This window comes from Berghia stephanieae, chromosome 2, assembly GCF_034508935.2.
Source record: "Berghia stephanieae isolate SIO BIC M18660-M18661 chromosome 2, UCSD_Bste_1.3, whole genome shotgun sequence".
Lineage (NCBI taxonomy): Eukaryota > Metazoa > Mollusca > Gastropoda > Nudibranchia > Aeolidiidae > Berghia > Berghia stephanieae.
This window is the reverse complement of record NC_088361.1, coordinates 97,080,938-97,099,227: the sequence shown is the minus strand read 5'-3', so window position 1 is coordinate 97,099,227 and position 18,290 is coordinate 97,080,938. Positions and strand designations below refer to the sequence as shown.

General features: G+C 33.7%; 1 protein-coding gene across 1 annotated transcript in view; it reads left to right on the top strand.

The window, feature by feature from the left end:
• Positions 1 to 5,095, top strand: part of LOC144965965 (cytosolic purine 5'-nucleotidase-like) — a 37,853-nt gene extending 32,758 nt beyond the window's left edge. Inside the window, exons 14-18 of the mRNA XM_078901882.1 lie at positions 36 to 258; positions 1,520 to 1,580; positions 1,938 to 1,995; positions 2,373 to 2,491; positions 2,965 to 5,095. Coding sequence (XP_078758008.1) covers positions 36 to 258; positions 1,520 to 1,580; positions 1,938 to 1,995; positions 2,373 to 2,491; positions 2,965 to 3,291 — 788 coding nt within the window. The 3' untranslated portion in view covers positions 3,292 to 5,095. The remainder of the gene's footprint in view (positions 1 to 35; positions 259 to 1,519; positions 1,581 to 1,937; positions 1,996 to 2,372; positions 2,492 to 2,964) is intronic.
• Positions 5,096 to 18,290: the final 13,195 nt, after the last annotated feature.

Here is an 18,290-nt window from a genome sequence, read left to right as displayed (position 1 = left end):
ATGATCTAAAATGTGATTTTTTTTTGTTTTTGAAGGATCTTGTGAGGTGATATCCCGACTCCTCGGTGCCAGAGGCAATGATGTTTTGTACATTGGTGACCATATCTTTGGTGATATCCTCAAGTCCAAGAAAATTCGTGGCTGGAGAACTTTCCTCATCGTTCCAGAACTTGCCACTGAATTGACTGTTTGGACCAACAAGAAAAACCTGTTTGAAAATCTCACTAAAATTGAAAGTGCCTTGTCAGATATTTACAGGTAATGAACACAGGAATATGTTTGAATCATGCATTCTCCCCACATCCATGTCAGCCTCTTTATAGTTGTCAAACCACACTTAAAACGTATCAATCCTATGTTTGAAATATTTTTAATGAATTATCAAATTTTCGGTTCGGATTTACTGTTTCTTGTCTTTTAAAAAAATATTATTTTACAAATTGCATTCAATCCCCATTTTGATTTCATACTTTGCTGCCGTTATAGATACATCGACTGGATGGGGTCTTCTGGCCTCCCGTGTTGGGCGGATAGGTCACTTTTGTTGTATCTTTTATCTCCTGATGACTGTTTTTTCTTTCCATATTACTCTCTGTCTTTGTCCTGGGTTGAGATTGCTCGGTTTATATTCCTAGTCATGGTGGGGATCCTTAGCTGTGAGGGAGACAGTTGAATATATATTTTTTTTTGGAGAGATGATATTTTGTCCTTGTAAATCATATATACTTTTATATTTATTAGTTTTGAATACGTAAACATTTAGTTATATCCTTCATAAAGGGATCTTTTGCTTGTGTGTGGGTGGGACTTTTAAGTAATATCAAAATGATAATATCATTGGTGGATTGCTCATGGAATCTTCTGAACAAGTTTCTTTTGTCTTGCTTTTTCTTTGGTACTTTCAACTTCGAATCTGTCTCTCTATAATCTTCCTTTTTACTGGTGCTGAAATGACCCGATAGTTTTGCAAGTGCCGTACAACCACTAAAATTAAAACAAACAGATGCTTCAATTCATGCAGCTATGTATTTACTATAGGCAGAGCAGAATTGTAATATTTTCTATATGTATGTGAGGTCAAGTTTGCCAGTACACAATTGTGTTGAATATTGGGTAGCACTTTACACAAAGTAAAGGGAATTGGTCGCACATATGATAAGAACAACAAATTGGTGGTAATTTCAGCCACTTCATCTCTAAGCTGTAACATCTAATTTTCTCATTTTTAAAGATTCAGAAATAGCCATTCGTCCATTAATGCTCTTTCAGCGAGTTGGCATCAGACAATGTACAGCCAATACTTTAGCTCATATAAAACAACATGTTCAAGATCCACATATAAAAAAAGTGTGGGTATTCTTTTTATTGAAAACCTTTGCCATCATCTGCTGATATTTGATATATCAACTTTGTTGATTTATATCGACGTTTCTGCATGATATATTTAAATACTTTTCAGATATACATTTTGAGATTACAAATTATTAAGAACTGAAAATATTTTTTAATGTATTTTCAGACATATGGACAGCAGCTCCAAAGAAAACCCAGATGTTTCCCGCGTCAACACTCAGCTGAAGGTAAGGGAAAGACCCTGCAAAGATGTTTGAGGTTCAATTAGGAAATAGGGTCATAAAACTAAGTTTGCTATCTTCAGCATTTTTCTATTATATCCGAGGTTGTCAGCTAACTTTGATGAAAATAGATTTCAAGTTATGATAATTTTTAACGATGGTTTATGAAAAACATATCATGAGTGTGTGTGTTTGCGTGTTTGTTTGTTTGTTTTACTTTTTTGCCTTTTTTGTTTTGATTAGTTTCTTTTGGGGTCTCAATTAGGTAAAAGAAGGATAGATTAATTGTAATTGATAAATAAGAGATAATAAAAAATAATTGTGATGATTACATATTTTTCTCTTCATGTATGTACTTTTCAGGCAGTTGTCCACGAATTAGACATGTCCTATGGAATTCTTGGAAGTCTTTTCCGTAGTGGTATGTATTTTTTTCCTTCGAAATTCTTTTTTTTATTTTTTTTGGGAGAGATAAATTCCTCCCAGTTGATTCTTAAAATAGTTTCTGCCAACGAGTCTATAATGGTTTATATGTCACATTTAAATCTCTAATATGTTAATTTCAAAAGTTTGCTGATTTTAAATTCCTTGAAAGTTTACCTGAAATGTATGATTTTTATTCATTTAAATACATCCTCAATACAGGAACAAGATACAAATCAAATCTCACATCCAATCTTATTACCAATGTTCATTTTCACTTGTATCAAAAATGTTAAGAATTGAGACGTTTTAAAATGTACGAGAGAGTGTCAATTGACAAAAAAAAAAAAAATATATCATTTATCTCTTCTGTAGGATCAAGGCAGACATTCTTTGCATCTCAAGTACGACGTTATGCAGACATTTATGCTTCATCTTACCTCCACCTCCTGCACTATCCTTTTTGTTACATATTTAGAGCACCTGCTATGCTGGTAAGAATTTTATAGATTTGTTGCTTCACTCAAGTTTCTGATATTGACTGACATAGTATATTTCAAATAACATTCTATAGTTCAGGTTTTATTATTTATTTTTTTTATCAAATCTGGTTTTCTATCTTCAAGCAAAAACAGAAGATAAAAGGATTAGAAAAAAAGGGGGGGAAAAATCAGACTTGTAGGGTCTGTGTTTCAAAGCGTCATGTTTAAAAGAATTTAAATTGTTGCAATCTACTGTCAGAAATTAAATCTTTTAAAATTAATTGGTAACTTCCTTGGCCTTTTTATTTAATCATAAAATGCCTGTTGAGGTAAGCGAAAAGTCCTAAATGTTTAAAAGTAAGCAGGAGGTAAGAAAGATATTGATAAAAAGCATACAGTTTGACTGATCGATTGTTTGATTTATGTATCCATTCATTTATTTATATATGTTTATTCACTCATCATATTTATTTGAATATTGCTAGATGCCTCATGAGGCCACAGTCGATCAATCCTCAAACATCAACCCAGAACCTCATTCCTTCTATCATCGCAGTCGATCTGCAGACCCTGAAAATGAAACTATCCAACCCGCCAAGCGCCTGAAAGGACACGAGGAAAGAGTAGTCCCCCTTCTTTATGCTGAAACTCCATGTGAAGGTGTGCACATTCACGATGAGGAAGGGAATGAATCTGAGGAAGAGAAGTCAAATGGGTCCCCCACATACACAAATGGTTCCAGTAGTCCTGATATTAATCACTCTGCGCCAAACGGTGCAACAAATGGTGATGCTTTAATGTCTGTACTTTGAAAAGCTGCTTGAATCTGGGTTAGTCAAGTGTTACAAAGAGTAGTGATTACCAACATATGGAAATATTGATGGTGAATAGGATTTGATGAAATATATGGTTAAAAGAATGTAGGAAAAAAAAAGGGAACATAAAAACCCGATGACTTTTTATTATTTTATAATATGCTGTTGATTAGCTGGTGCTGAATTTTGAAGCTTCTGATCATTTTGTTTAAATCATGAAATCATGTTTGCCTTCATTTTCAAACCACTTGCACAGCAATACAATCTTATACTTTCTTTAGATTTTAATTTTTACTGACTGTCTTGGATTCGAAAGACAACACTTAGAACAATTGCTGACATGTCTCATTTGATCATTCTTGAAACTAGTCAGAACTTTATAATTTAATGGGTTTTTTTTTGGGGGCGGGGGAGGGGGGGGGTTTACATGCAGTAGAATTACTTTAAACCGAAATTTTGGGGACCTTCTAAACCATTTCGGTTTAAAGACATTTTGGTTTAAAGCAAGTTCCCGTTTTGCAATGTTTTTCAAGGGTAGTAACTATTTAAGGAATTTGCTCATTTAATCGTATAATGGGTTTCCCGTTAAATGGAGTTGTTGAATAAATGCAGTCTTCATTAACCATTTAATTAATTTTTTTTTCTTTATTTTTAAAACACAAAAAAAAAGAAAAAAAGAGGGTTTTGGGGGTTTTCGTTTTCAATTCAAAAGTGTTGAAAGAGTTGAGTTTGGGATGCCGTGTATTCTACATATCTCCGTCTTGATCAACTTTTTTTTCATCGACTTACATAGTATTTTGATTTTAAACTGAAACGTATAAGCACAGTGCTTTCTTTAAGACATCTTTTAGTAAAATGCAAAGCTAAAATAAGATCGAAAGTTCTTGTGCGATAATTGATAATGATGATGCGCAGCTACTCAGAGGTGAAGTGAAATGGAAATGAAAAGGCGTGTCAATGCTAAGCTGTCTACTACACATCTCTCTTTTGTTGAATTGCCATTAGGTTCAAAGGCCTAATTACATAGAACCTCCCCCCCTCCCTCACACACACACATTTAAACAAAGTGGAAATGAAATGGCATGTCAGTGGTAAGTTGTCTACCACCCTCCTCCTTATTGTCGTGTTGAAAAGTTCCAAAGCATCAACACACGAGCGAGAACATCTCGCTTTCGTGATTCTACACCCCAACTCCCCCTCTTTCCTCATTTTTCGCCTGCCAGTCACCCGCTGTCTTCCTTTTCCAGTCTGTGCGATTGTGGTGTTGACCAAGCCCAAGTGCAGTGATTGAAGTGTTTGCCTACCCCCCACCCCCCACCCCACCCATCACCCTCATCTTAAACTCACGCTCTTTGTTTAATATCGCCGGGCATTATTACGTGTGGCCACCTTCCCGACTTTTTGAAGAAAAATAGAGAGAGAGAAAAAAGTAAGGTGCTCTCAAGTTGTTTCGGTTTAAAGAAAGTCCTGCTTAGAAGTATTTCGGTTCATCGTAAGAATTAGTACAAAGATTATGAAGAAACAAGTACAATTTATTAAACTCTTTGCGGTTTAAGGTATTTTTCGGTTTAGCTTCTTTCGGTTTAAAGTAATTTTACTGTATATCAAAAAAATAATTGAAAAATCGAAATTATTTACCCATAGACACATAAATTTACTAATAAGACAAGAAGAAATTAAGTGAAATGTCACTTGGATCCCTTCTTGAAAACTTCTAATATCATTAAATATTATGTTGTATTCTGTCTCAAAATGATATGTGTTAATATATTTATCCCAATGAAACCAGATCACCATAAAATATTTTGTAAAAAGTGACCTTACACAGTTATATGCATGTTTTATTCCAACATCAAAGTCATATTAAAGCTTCACGGATGCCAATGCTCTTTTCCATTTTTTGTGAAAATCTTTGCTATTAGTGAGCTGTAGAACTTCCTCATTTTTAAAGTAGTGAATGAGTGATTGTATAAGAAGAGGCATATTTTTATCAGTATTCATAAGATATTTCACCATTTCAGTATCTTCCATCTTAAACGAAAGTGGAACTGCTTATTCATTTTTGTTGGCGTTTCAATTGACATATTTAAGATATAAATATCTGTTTTTATATAAACCGATTTTCTTTGTGACTTTCTCAACAAGATTCGATCTAGTTCTTTAAATTCTGCTTTGTCAAGTCATTATTTTACGTAAAAAAAGGAAGAAAAAAAGAAAGTGTTTATGTCAAAGCACAGACTTCTTTTAATAGACATCTGCTCTACAAGTTCCTATTTCTTCGATTCAATAGTTTCATGTCTCTTGGAATGAATTTCCCAGTGCCTCCATCAAGGTGTGAACTCACGTCTGAGTCAATTTTCACAATGTAGCCATGCTGAAAGGACATGGTTAAATTAGACAACCTTATTTTAATAAGACTTTTTAATAAGAAACATTGTAATCTCTATTTTCCCTGTTCCTTCTTTATTATTATTGATATCAAAATTTCTTTCAAAATGATAACCAATCAACATCGATATTAGATTTTAATGCCACTGAGTTGAAATTTAAATAATTGGAAAGGAACGTGGAGCTATCTATGAAGTGTTCTAGTAAGAAATTGGATTAAGTAGTCAAATATGACAAAGAGAGATAATGCCCTCTGATGTATTGTAAAAAAAAAATTACTTTTGCAAACTGTCATTAGATTATTATGAAAATGCCTTTGAAAGTGCCGTTTATATCTTATAAATATGCATATTTTGTCTCATTTTGTTTGCAGGTGTTTGATAAATTTAAAATGAAAATATCACATTTTATTATTTTTACATTGAAAGATTTTGAATGTATGAAGAGGAAAATATAACGCTGCAAAGAGATTACTTAAGACAACAGTGATTAAGTAGTAAAATTATCATAAATTCATGTTAACAATATTTGTCTACTCTGTTGTTTCAAGGTCTTATAAAATTATGTTGTGTAAAAAGATCTGAGAAAACTATGAGCCTTGACATGATATGCTTGTCCTAAATAATTGTCTTCATTACGATTGTCTCGTCCATGGCACAATTAAGAGACAGAAGGGAGAATCATGTTTATTGCCTTTCTAAGACCTTTCCTCTCAAAGAGCATATTTTGTTTTGCACTATTGGTGAACAGCTATTTTAGCTCCGAGGGTCATACATTTTCACATATTGTTTTAACTGAATTATTAAAAATACTACCCGTCAATTGTTGAAATATTAGATTTAGTTACCGTTGTTTTAAATTTTAAACAATTTTTAAGTCATATTCTTTGTTCAGTTGGATCAGAATGTTGTGCTCATTACACCATTGATATGCGGGTGGTTGGATGGGAGCATCACCCTTGAATCATATACCTATGATGTTCGCATGGGTGTACGATCCGATAGTGATGTCGTTTCTTCTTCTCTTTACTAGCCTATCCTGCTTCTATGGTTTGTGATTGTATTTTTGACAGGGGATATTTTTTTTCTGTAAATCCTCTGCCTGTTTGTTCTTGGTTATTTATAATTTAGCTTATGATATCTTTAGGTTATGATTTTGATTGACATTTGTACTATTTTTGTTAGATTGCTTGTTTTTTTGTTTCAGCGGTCTCTCATATAACCTCAATTGTGTTGGAAGAGACATAAAGCAACAAACAAAAACACCATTGATATACTCTTGTAAACTGTGATTGTTCTAATCTTTTTCTTTATATGTTGTTTTAAGCTCATCATTTGTTTTGTTGGTTTTTGGGTTTTTTAAATTTATTTATTTATTTTTTTTTTTTTTGGGGGGGGGGGGGGGGGGGGGGGTTGATAAACAATTTTCTTGTAGATAGTGTTGATAATGCTTGGGTTTGGAGTATTCATTTACTTTATTATTTTTACATATTTCTTTCTTATGAAAAATGGTTTATGCATATATTTTTACATTTTACATAGGCTATGAACATTATTCCTTATATAAAAGAATGTATCATCATATATTTATCTCATGCAAATACACATGGATGCACATATAAAAATAATACATTGTATTTGTTGAGTGCTCTACCATATCACGAGGAAGTGCCCCGAGCGCTTTACATGGGCATCAGTTTGAAAAGAACAAAGTCGTACAATGCTTTTTTTAACAATTCTTCCCATGAACAATGCCGTTATTCTTTTGGAAGTTTGTTCCAGAGTGTTTGGACGTTTCTGTATATTCATATTGATATTTATATTTTACTAGTGTGTTGGGGGTTTTTGGGGTTTCTTTTTCTATCTGTTTTTATTATTCCTTGTTTTTTGGGTTTTTTTTTGTTTTTTGTTTTTTTTCATTTTTAATAGTCCTATTTTGTATCTTAAGAGAAAATATGGACTCCTGGAGTGAAGAATACACGTTACAAAAGAGAATTGAAAACAATTTAAATGAGAGTATGCATAGGGATATCATTGCGAATAAAGAGCACAAGTGTTATGTTTTGGAATGCTTACATCCTTCAATATTCCAGTATGACAGACTTATTCGGAGTGATCAAGCCATTTTTTGTATTCTTATAAACAGAAAAGAAAATAAAGCTAAAAATAAAACTGCAGACAAAATTCAGAAAAATAACACCCACTCAAAAAAAAAAAAAAAAATTTAAGTAAACAAAACAAAACACACAAAAAAAAGACAAAAAAAGACAAAACAAAAAAAAAATTTTTTTTTTTTAAAACAACAAAAATAAGTAAATATAATTTTAAAAACTTTTTAAAAACAACAACACAAGTCATTAACCAAAACACATAAACAAACAAAAACATTTTTTGGGGAAAAATAGACCATTTGTTTGCCAAAGGGATTTCTTAGAGGTAGTTTACGAATGTTTAAACTCATCAGCTCTATAGCTGTTAGTGCCATCAGGTAAGCTTGTTGAAAAGAACGTTCAACCTAGTATATTTGATAACGGTATTTAGGCCATGTAGGGTCGGGATATCAGTTAATTGATTATAGAGCAGTAAAGTTAGGTGCCCCAAACGTAAACAAAGGTCGAGAAGCACGTGGCAAACCACATGTTCCTGTCTTGACAGCTCACGTTCCAATGTAAATAATAGAAAAAAAAATAACCTTTAAAATTTGGCTGTTAGGTGGCAAAAGAAACACATATTCATAAATACTCGATCATGCATCAAATAATGTCTAGATATGGATATTTTATGGAACAAAAGGTAAAATTTTCTAAAATTTATCAAAAGTTACAGTCTATCTATTTTTAGACCAGAGCAAATTATTGCGCTGGTGTGAACAAAACGAGAATTATTCGGAGCCTGATTTTCATAATAATTTAGCCTTATATTATTATTTCTGCAACTGTTAGTGTATTGCCTACAACTCAAACTACAAAATTGGGAGACCTATATTGTGCGTAAATTATTCCGGTCCCTAACGGAAATCACTAGCAACTTGTTATTGTTTACGTTTGGGGCACCTAACTTTACTGCTCTATACAATCGTCTTAATGAATATCTATTCAAATAAGATGTTATCCAACTCTGTTATAGGCTAGTGATTTACCAATTACCTCGTCAGTAGTTTATCATATTATGTGCAATTATTTATTTACGTTTATATTTATAACCAAGTTCGTCAATTTATATGATATATATTTAGCAGTATTTGCAAGTATTTAATAGTATACATACACATTTATTGTGAGCATCTGTTATTTATTCCATTATTCGCCATATTTTATCTTTTTTATTATTATAACTTTTGTCTTGCTCATACTTGTATAAATGTTGTCCATTTTTCATCATAAATTGGTTTTCATTGATAGAATTCAATTACTGCCATTTTTTGTTACTTTGTAGATAAAGTAAATATAATTGTTTTTATTTTGATATATGTTTCTGTTGTTTTTGTTTTTTTGCAATGCTTAATAATATGTATTCAGTTTATATATTTATGAGTGTTGGTGGGTACTTGTAGGTACGAGAGTGCTCGATAATATTGGTTAGAGCATATAAAATAAGTAAGGACATTCACAATTTTCTGTCGATACAATCGTTTCGATGGGTTTCCATCTCCTCGGTTGACATAGATCCGTTGTGTACTTTTCAATTGTGTTTGATGTTGCTGTTTTTCATCCTTATTCTTTGTTCTGGTTTGTATCAATGAATAACATACATATATATATATATATATATATATATATATATATATATATATATATATATATATATTAGTTGTATTTAATTCTCTTTCTCTATTTTTATTGAATCTGAGTATGACTATATATCAGTAGAACCTTTGAAATTGGAAATCATTTCGTACGGAAATTTGTAAAATGGACCAAAATGGAGAGATCATATTTTTTTTCAAAGTTATTTTACCTCTTTGATCGGAAATATTCCTACTAAATACACAAAATCTGAATCTTTTTGAAAAGCTCACAGTACTTTTGGAAGCCTGTAATTGAACAATACAAATTTAATCTGTAATTTTATTTCTATTATTGTTTGTCATCAGACTGTGGTTCATGGTGTAGAGAGAAAGAGAGAGAGAGAGAGAGAGAGAGAGACAGAGAGAGAGAGAGAGAGAGAGAGAGAGAGAGAGAGAGAGAGAGAGGTGGGAGCTGTGTCATCTCTTCTCTTTCCATGTTGCGTTCTGTCCTTATACTTTAGAGCAGCCGGAAACAATTTGGGAACATTTTACTTAAATATTTCAACCATCTCTTGATGAAAGTGGAAACAAATGACGTAAACATGATATCATATTGGCCAGCTTAAATGAATATAAATTTGAAATGACGAGGTGCTATTATATGTATTTTATTTCGCGAATGCTTCCATTTTAAAAAAGAAATTCTAACCATGAGTTCATTGCCATATGTCAGATCATTAACAACTTTGACAACTCATTCCCAGAGTCCTATAATGAATTTCATGAGATTATTGTTCACGTAGCCCTTTAGCCTCCTTGTAGTCGGTAAGATCGTATAACAGTATCAAGCCAAAATGATTGCAAAATTTGGCCCTGGCACTATTTGCTTGGTTAAGGCACCGCTCACACATCACTAAACACTGGACTCAATTGTGATTAACTATGTGGTCTAGTGGTATGACACTCGCTTTCGGATCAGAAAGTCCTGGGTTCGAGCCTCGCTAGCACATAGTTGAGTCCTTGGAAAAGGCTCTTTAATCACCATACTCAGGTGTAAAATGAGTACCTGGCTGTTAACAGCGTTGTCTCTGTCCGAAAATTGTAATATCACCTGATAGGCGTCATGTCTCGTTCTACATATGTTACTTGTTGCTGTTGGTCAGGGAACCTTGTAAAGCGCTTTGAGCATGTTTAGTGGATATTGCGCTATATAAAAGCTCAATTTTTTTTTAATCTGGCCATAAGCTGTGACAGATATTTTAATAAAAATTTTGGTATACAAATGTCGTATTTTATATTTTATAAAAAGAGATAAATTATTTGACGAATCACGTAAAATAGGTATTTAAATCATGGGAAGAAAATTTATTGACTGAAAATTCAAAAACACTTCCCGTTTATTTCCTGCTGCTCTATAGACTGAAATATCTTGGTTTTGGTCTAGCCCTGGGGAAGTAGTCAAATGCGTGATTTTTTTTCTGGAGATATAATATCCCTCGAATTTATACATCATATAATAATAAGTTATGTTTATATGTGCATTGTTAGCATTTAGGTGTATCTCTCTTTGACAGGAACCTCGCGTTTGTTACTGGATTGGAGTCAAGATACACAAAGTGAAATTGTAGATCAAATTTTTAGGTCAGCCTTTTTTATCTTCCATTCTCCTGGTACTGACATGACTTTTAAGTTTATCTAGCGCTTCAAATCATTAAAGGCATTTAACCATTTAGTTGGAACTAGTCATTTTATTGGGAGCCTGTGACCCAAGAGTTTTGCGTGTACTGATGAACTCTAAATCTAAGCGTGCATATTGTACCGTCCTCTTTTCTTAAATGCCGATATGAGATAGGAATCAACAGTGTTGTATGTTGTTTGTTTTTTTCAACTTCTGAAACTCAAAAAAAAATCATAGTTAAAATGCCAATTACATATCAGCTGATGAAAAATTTATTGAAAATATTTGTGAGTCCTAATTAAAATAATTTAGAGCTAAGAGTAAGCTATAGTCACTGATAGGCTGTTAAATACATAATTGTAAATAGCCTTGCCATTAGATTTGCAAGTTTTATTTTGCTTAGCGTGTGTAAATTATTGCTGAAACACAAAATTCATACTGTTAATTCAAATTTCTCAAAGCGTACATGTTTTTTATTTTAAAACATGAAAGGTAGCAGGCTGATTTTTAAAATTCCATGTTATGAAAATTGTTGTTCCCTTGAAACATATTGGACCATATCGCTGAATATCGTTGAATCAAATTTTATCATTATTATGATAATTATTAACATATAAGTATTGTTGATATCATTCTATTATAAATGTTATTGCAAGTAGACTGTAAACTTTATTATAAGTGTGCACTATTTATCTTGTTATTATTCACCGTAAATTGAAATTCATAGCTACGTCTAGTGACCTGCATGTACGATCTGGGCATCAATTAGTCACTTTCTATTTAACTTCTTTGTTCAGCTGATGTGAATATAATTATAATCTGGTTATATAATTTTCCAACTGCTTTTATTAATTATTAACCTTGTTATTTAAGGTGCTGGTAAATTGTCCATTAAAATATAATATACAAATGAGCGTTTCCTATCTTTATTTATTTATTATTTTTTTAAATGAGAAAATTGTATATAGAATGAAAACGCACGTTTCCTTTTTTTGTTTACATTTCATCTTATCAACGCAAAGAATGTTGCTAAGTAAAAGTTAAAGGGGAGCAAATTGGTTTGTGAAGTTTAATTGGTTCAAAGCTACATACACTTATTTGCAGTTTGATAACCAAAGACAATTATGGGCTTGATTAAACATTGTTGTGATGGATATTATTTTGCATTGGTTTGAGAGTATTTCCATTACAACAATGAGTCCATAATAATTTGGGTTATCAGACCTGAAAATAAGTACACGTCAGTTCCAAGACCAACTACACAAATATTTTCGGCGTTTGAGCTCACTTCAACGCGATTTATTATACTGGTATGAAGAGCAACATTCTGACATTGGCTCCTGTTTTATTGCAGCCTTAGGGTCAACAAATTCCAATTTCACTCCAGTTTCTATCATGGGAACTAGGTAATAGCATTGGTGTCGTGTAAAACACTTGCCACCAAATTGGAATGAAACAAATCTACTCCTTCACTGCTGAATAAACAAAAGTGAGTTTGAAAAACTTCTGACGTGATGAATTACAGCTATTTGGTCTTGTGGTATGACATTCGCCTTTGGACAGATTCCTGACTACGGACAGCGATGAATATACGAAATGGAAGTCGGTTTGGACGAATTCAATCCCTTGAGGGGGTGGGGACATACACTCCACGAAACTAGGTGAGAAGTTGCCAGGCTTCACCAGTAAGAGGAGACATGAGGTGGTAGCGAATCAGCTTCGGTCGAGAACCTGCTTAGCGCCAAAATCACTTCATCAGGGGGGACTTTCGACCTGTCCAACATATGTAACCAATATGGGAAATAACCTGAAACCGCAGAGCATCTAGTTGAACGGTGTGTTGTGATGCAGCTTCAGGGCAAGTTTGAGATGGTGCAAGAGTGCGGTAAAGAATTTGCGGATTGGGTCGATCACCATAACATAGTAGTGAGAGCACCGTTAAAAGCTGCTGCCTTTGGACTGGAATGTCCAGGATTCAAATCCCTCTCTTGAGTCTGAGCAGCGCATAGTAGAGTCAGTGGAAAAGGCTCTTTACTCACATTCTGTCATTGTTCTCAGGTGTAAAATGAGTACCTGACGGTAAACAGTATTGTCACTGATGGGAAAAAAATTAAATATCGCCCATATGTTGCTGTTGGCAAGGGACCCTGCTTGTAAAGCACTTTGAGCCTGTTTAATAATTATTGTACTTTATGAATAAAAGAAATCCAATATGCAACTTAATAAGCAATGAAAAAACTATAAAACAAGTTCAGACATTTAAGTATCTGGGATACATAATAACTTCAGATGGCAGATGCAATACAGAAATAAAACGAAGAATTGCAATAGCTAAAGATAGTTTTAATAAAATGAGTCTGATTTTTAAAAACCACAATATCTCAATGACAACAAAACATAGGGTTTTGAAGGCCTATGTATGGTCAGTATTATTATATGGCTGCAAAAGCTGGACAATTACAGAAGACATTAGAAAGAAACTGGAGGCAGCAGAAATGTGGTTTTTTAGAAGGATGTTAGGAATCTCATGGACAGAGAAGAAAACTAATGAAGAAGTATTAGAGCAAGCTGAAACTAAAAGGTTATTAATTCGTACAATAAGAAAAAGACAAATGCAATTTTTAGGGCACCTAAATCGACATAAATGTATTGAACATCTTGCTCTCACAGGAAAGATAGAAGGTAAAAAGAGTAAAGGTAGACCAAGAAAAACATATTTGAATAGTTTGAACAGCTGGGTGACAAATAAAGAGAAGAGTAAGAGTTTTCTGAGGTTATCTGATCAGAGAGATGATGGCGTACCATGATCACCGATGTCTGGCACAGACTTGGTACTTGAAGAAGAAGAATGAATGAAAGTTTTTTTTGTTTTTACAATCAAATGTATTATATTCATATGCTGAACGTAAGTCTTTTTAACTTCTGCTGTTAAAAACTGGATATTTTGGTGGATCGAACCAGAACTCAACAGAGATGATAATAATAAAAGAATATTGACTTCACTTGTTCACTGAGACATAGTTTTTGACCAAGAACCTGAAATCAGAAAAGCAAATTTTAAAATATATTTGAATATTTTTTCTCTTCATCACTCCATTGAGATCAAGAGGGAAAAGTAATGTCAATAAAATTAATTTAAAAATACACAGCTTTTCAATTGAATTTAAAATGGTCTTTGGTGCATAAAAATTTGGTGCATAAAACATATTGAACAGTTGACGCTGAAGTCCAAAAATAGATTTTAAAATTTCTTTTTTTCTCTAACTTCTTTTATGTTTGTTTTTAAGAGTTCTACAGCGCTTGCAACTCATTACGGTCATATCAGCGCCAGTAAAAGGAAGAAAATGGGATGGTAAAAAGCTCTATAATTTAGCAATGACTATGAAAATTTTTGTAGGAAATACTATTCTTAAATCAAAGCCCTATCTCAACTGAGTAAAAATCTTTTTGAATTTTGAAAATCCATTAATATATAACAAAGTTATGCAGTTTCAAAGGTGTCATTTATTTGGATGACTCACGAAGAGAAAAAAATACGGAAAATATGGGACACTTTTTCTGCGTTTTATTCTGGTTTGTGGCTGCATCTCGTTTAATACGTGGAATTAGATATTAAAACTTGGCAATTATCAGAAAATATGATGAAGACATCAGAAGATTTCTAATTGTATAGTTTTAGAGCTGTAAGGCTAGGGTCAACTATAATTTTGTTTTAAAATAAACATAATATTGATCATTTGGAACTTTTCCGAAGTGTAATTCTGTGTCTACAACCCATACAAATGACACGAAAAATGCCTGCTAAATTATTATCAATCAGTCCCGTGAGACCATGGCTTATGTTATTTCTAGTATTTATTTGATATATATATATATATATATATATATATATATATATATATATATATATATATATATATATATAGAGAGAGAGAGAGAGAGAGAGAGAGAGAGAGAGAGAATGTGTTAATCTACTATCCCTATGACATAATGAAACAATGCCTTAATTTTTAAAAAGCGCGCGAGGATTTGTGTCATCAGTCATCGCGAACAAGGTTGTCAGATGGCCACGTAAGTGGCCAAATATATAGGTTTGTTTCTTTTATTAAATTTTATTCATCTATTTTTGTCTTAGTGACATTTATCATAGTCTATTCAATTTTCTGTTTGTTAAAATTTAGTTCATTTTAAGTGGGCCAGTCTTAATAGTGAAAGTCATATGATTTTATATTTAGCCACTTTTGAAGTCGAATTTGGTCAGGTTTAAGTCTGGCCATCTGGCAGCCTTGCCTCGCTCACGTCATTTTCGTGTCGCGCGATGGGGGAGCAAAATGGCCTTCTCCATATTTTCACTCATTGAAATGCAAATTGGGTTGATGTTTTGTGAGAATACGGGAGAAGTACTTATCATAATCCAATGAAATTTGAAATATAGAAGAAATGTGCATATATAACCTTATGTGCGACAAAATCTCTCCTCTTTGTAGTTTTAGAAATATTGTACTCCAAAGAGTAAAAATCTATTTTTAGCGGTCTTCTGGTAATCGCACAAATTTTGTCGCTTGACATAATCTAAAATGACCTCTTTTCTAACTGCGTGCCAACTTTCAGTCATATTCATCGATAAACAGCGTCGTAATTAATTTTTTTAAAATAGCTTTGTCCCATAAATATTTTGTCGCAAATTTGGACACTTCGTGAGCGAAAAAGAGGCCAAAGATTTGTGCGGGATAGTCATTGCTATATAATTACAATTAAAGCACCCAAGAAAAAGTAAGACAAAGGGAAATTGGTTCAAATAGGAAACAGATGTAGATGCCAAGAGCAAACTATCAAAGTACTTAGTTTGAGATCACCTAAAAGTCTCATCCAGACACAGGCACAAGTCCCTACTAAGAGGAGTACTGTGGAACAAAAAAGCATAAATGCATAATTTGATTTAAAAAGCATAATAATACACCTTTATGGTGTATAGATGGCAGCTCTGGCAATCTGCCAATCATAGCGGGGATGGTGAAAATTTTTGGAAGACGATGTTTGTTTGTTTTTAAGGGTTTTACGGCGCTTGCAACACATTAAGGTCATATCAGCGCCAGTAAAAAGGAAGAAAATGGGATAGTAAAAAGTTCTAGAATTACAATTATAGCATCCAAGAATAGGCAGACAAAGGGGAATTGGTTAAAATAGGGAATAGATGTAGATTCCAAGAGCACACTATCGGTGTACTTAGTTTGAGATCACCTAAAAGTCTCATCCAGACACAAGCACAGGTCCCTACCTACTAAGAGGAAAACACTCAAATGTTTACAAATACATAATACATAAACAAAACATAGTACTGTGCATAACAGAGAGATGATTTACAAGGAAAAAAATATCATCTCCCAAAACTAACTATACATTTGACTCTTTCTCTCCCAGCCGGGGCCAGGACAAAACCAAGTAATCTCATTCCAAGACAAAGACAGAAAGCATGTGGGAAAACAGACATAGGGGGATAGAAGACACAGTATGTATCTCCCTGCCACTATGGGAGTTGTAAGACAACTTGATATTTCGACATCGGAAATGACGCAAAGAAAGAATTATAAAAAATGTTACAGGGACAATCGTGAAAACGCAAGTTCTTAAATTCTCGAAATGGAACCCTTTCTCACCAACATGCCCTGATTGAAACTCACCATGTTGTCTTCTAATGTTTACTAGTTATCTGTGGTTTTAAACAAAAAATGTTATCTTTGTGGAATTATTTTGTTTGTTTTTGTTTTTAAGGGTTTTACGGCGCTTGCAACACATTTAGGTCATATCAGCGCCAGTAAAAAGGAAGAAAATGGGATAGTAAAAAGTTCTAGAATTACAATTAAAGCACCCAAGAAAAAGTAAGACAAAGGGGAACTGGGAACAAATAGGGATCAGATGTAGATTCCAAGAGCATACCATCAGTGTACTTAGTTTGAGATCACCTATAAGTCTCATCCGGACACAAGCACAAAATCCAACAAAGAGGAATACACTCAAATGCTTACATTATAAATTCAAAATAAAAATATAATAATACATAACAGAGAGATGATTTACAAGGAAAAAAAAATCACCTCCAAAACAATAACTATGCATTTGACTGTTTCCCTCCCAGCTAGGACTCCGGCCAGGGCCAGGACAAAACCAAGTAATCTCATTCCAAGACAAAGACAGAAAGCATGTTGGAAAACAGATATAAGGGGACAGAAGACACAGTATGTTCCCCCCTGCCCACTATGGGAGGTTAGGAACCACACCCAGGGAATTATTTTGTAATTACTTTGGTTTTAATTCTTTTACTCCCTCAAAAACATGCAGAAACTGGGCCTCAAAGAGAGAGTCCGTCTACTTTGCCATATTCACTGTTAGAGCTAACTGCTATTCTATTATCGCAAAGTTAACAATAAAATGGAATGCGAGGGATCAAAGACGGACAGGTCAACCTTGAGTAACAACAGCTAATGGTGATCGAACATTTGTTCGAAGCACAACACTGGTGTTCACCTCCCATAGTCCCGGGTTCATTCCCCACGAGTAACCACCTCCCACAGTTCCAGGTTCACTTCCCACTGGCGTCCATATTCTGTGGTTCCATAATCACTCCCAGTGATGTCCACCTCCCATAGTCCCAGATTCACTTTTCACTGGTGTCCTTATCCCAAAAATACAAGTTTACTCTTCTCAGGTGTCCATATCTCACAGTCCTGGTTTTACTCTCCGTAGGTTTCAACATCCATAGTCCCAGATTTACTTCTCACTTATGTAGCAATCCCATATTCACTCCCTACTAATGTCCACCCTACATAGTTCGGATTCACTCCTGGCTGCAATCCACTTGAGTGTTCTGGGTATCTATCTAAAAAGTGGGTACAGGTTTACTCCCCACCGATGTTCACATCTCAAAGTCCTGGGTTTGCTCTCCACTGGTTATTATATCCTATAGTCCCAGTGCACCCAGGTTCATTTCCCACTTGTTACAGTGCAAAAAATCCATTCCAAAAACAAATAGGCCTGCACAATTGACGGAAGCTACTCTCACACTCTTATAAAATCTCGAAAATTTGCACAAAAAAAAATGTAAAGAGCTGCAGACTCAAGGATTTTTTGCATTATTTTTGTGTCGCGTCATGGCCGCACGTGATGCAAAAAACTACCATGCCAGTATATCATAACGTCAGCAGGC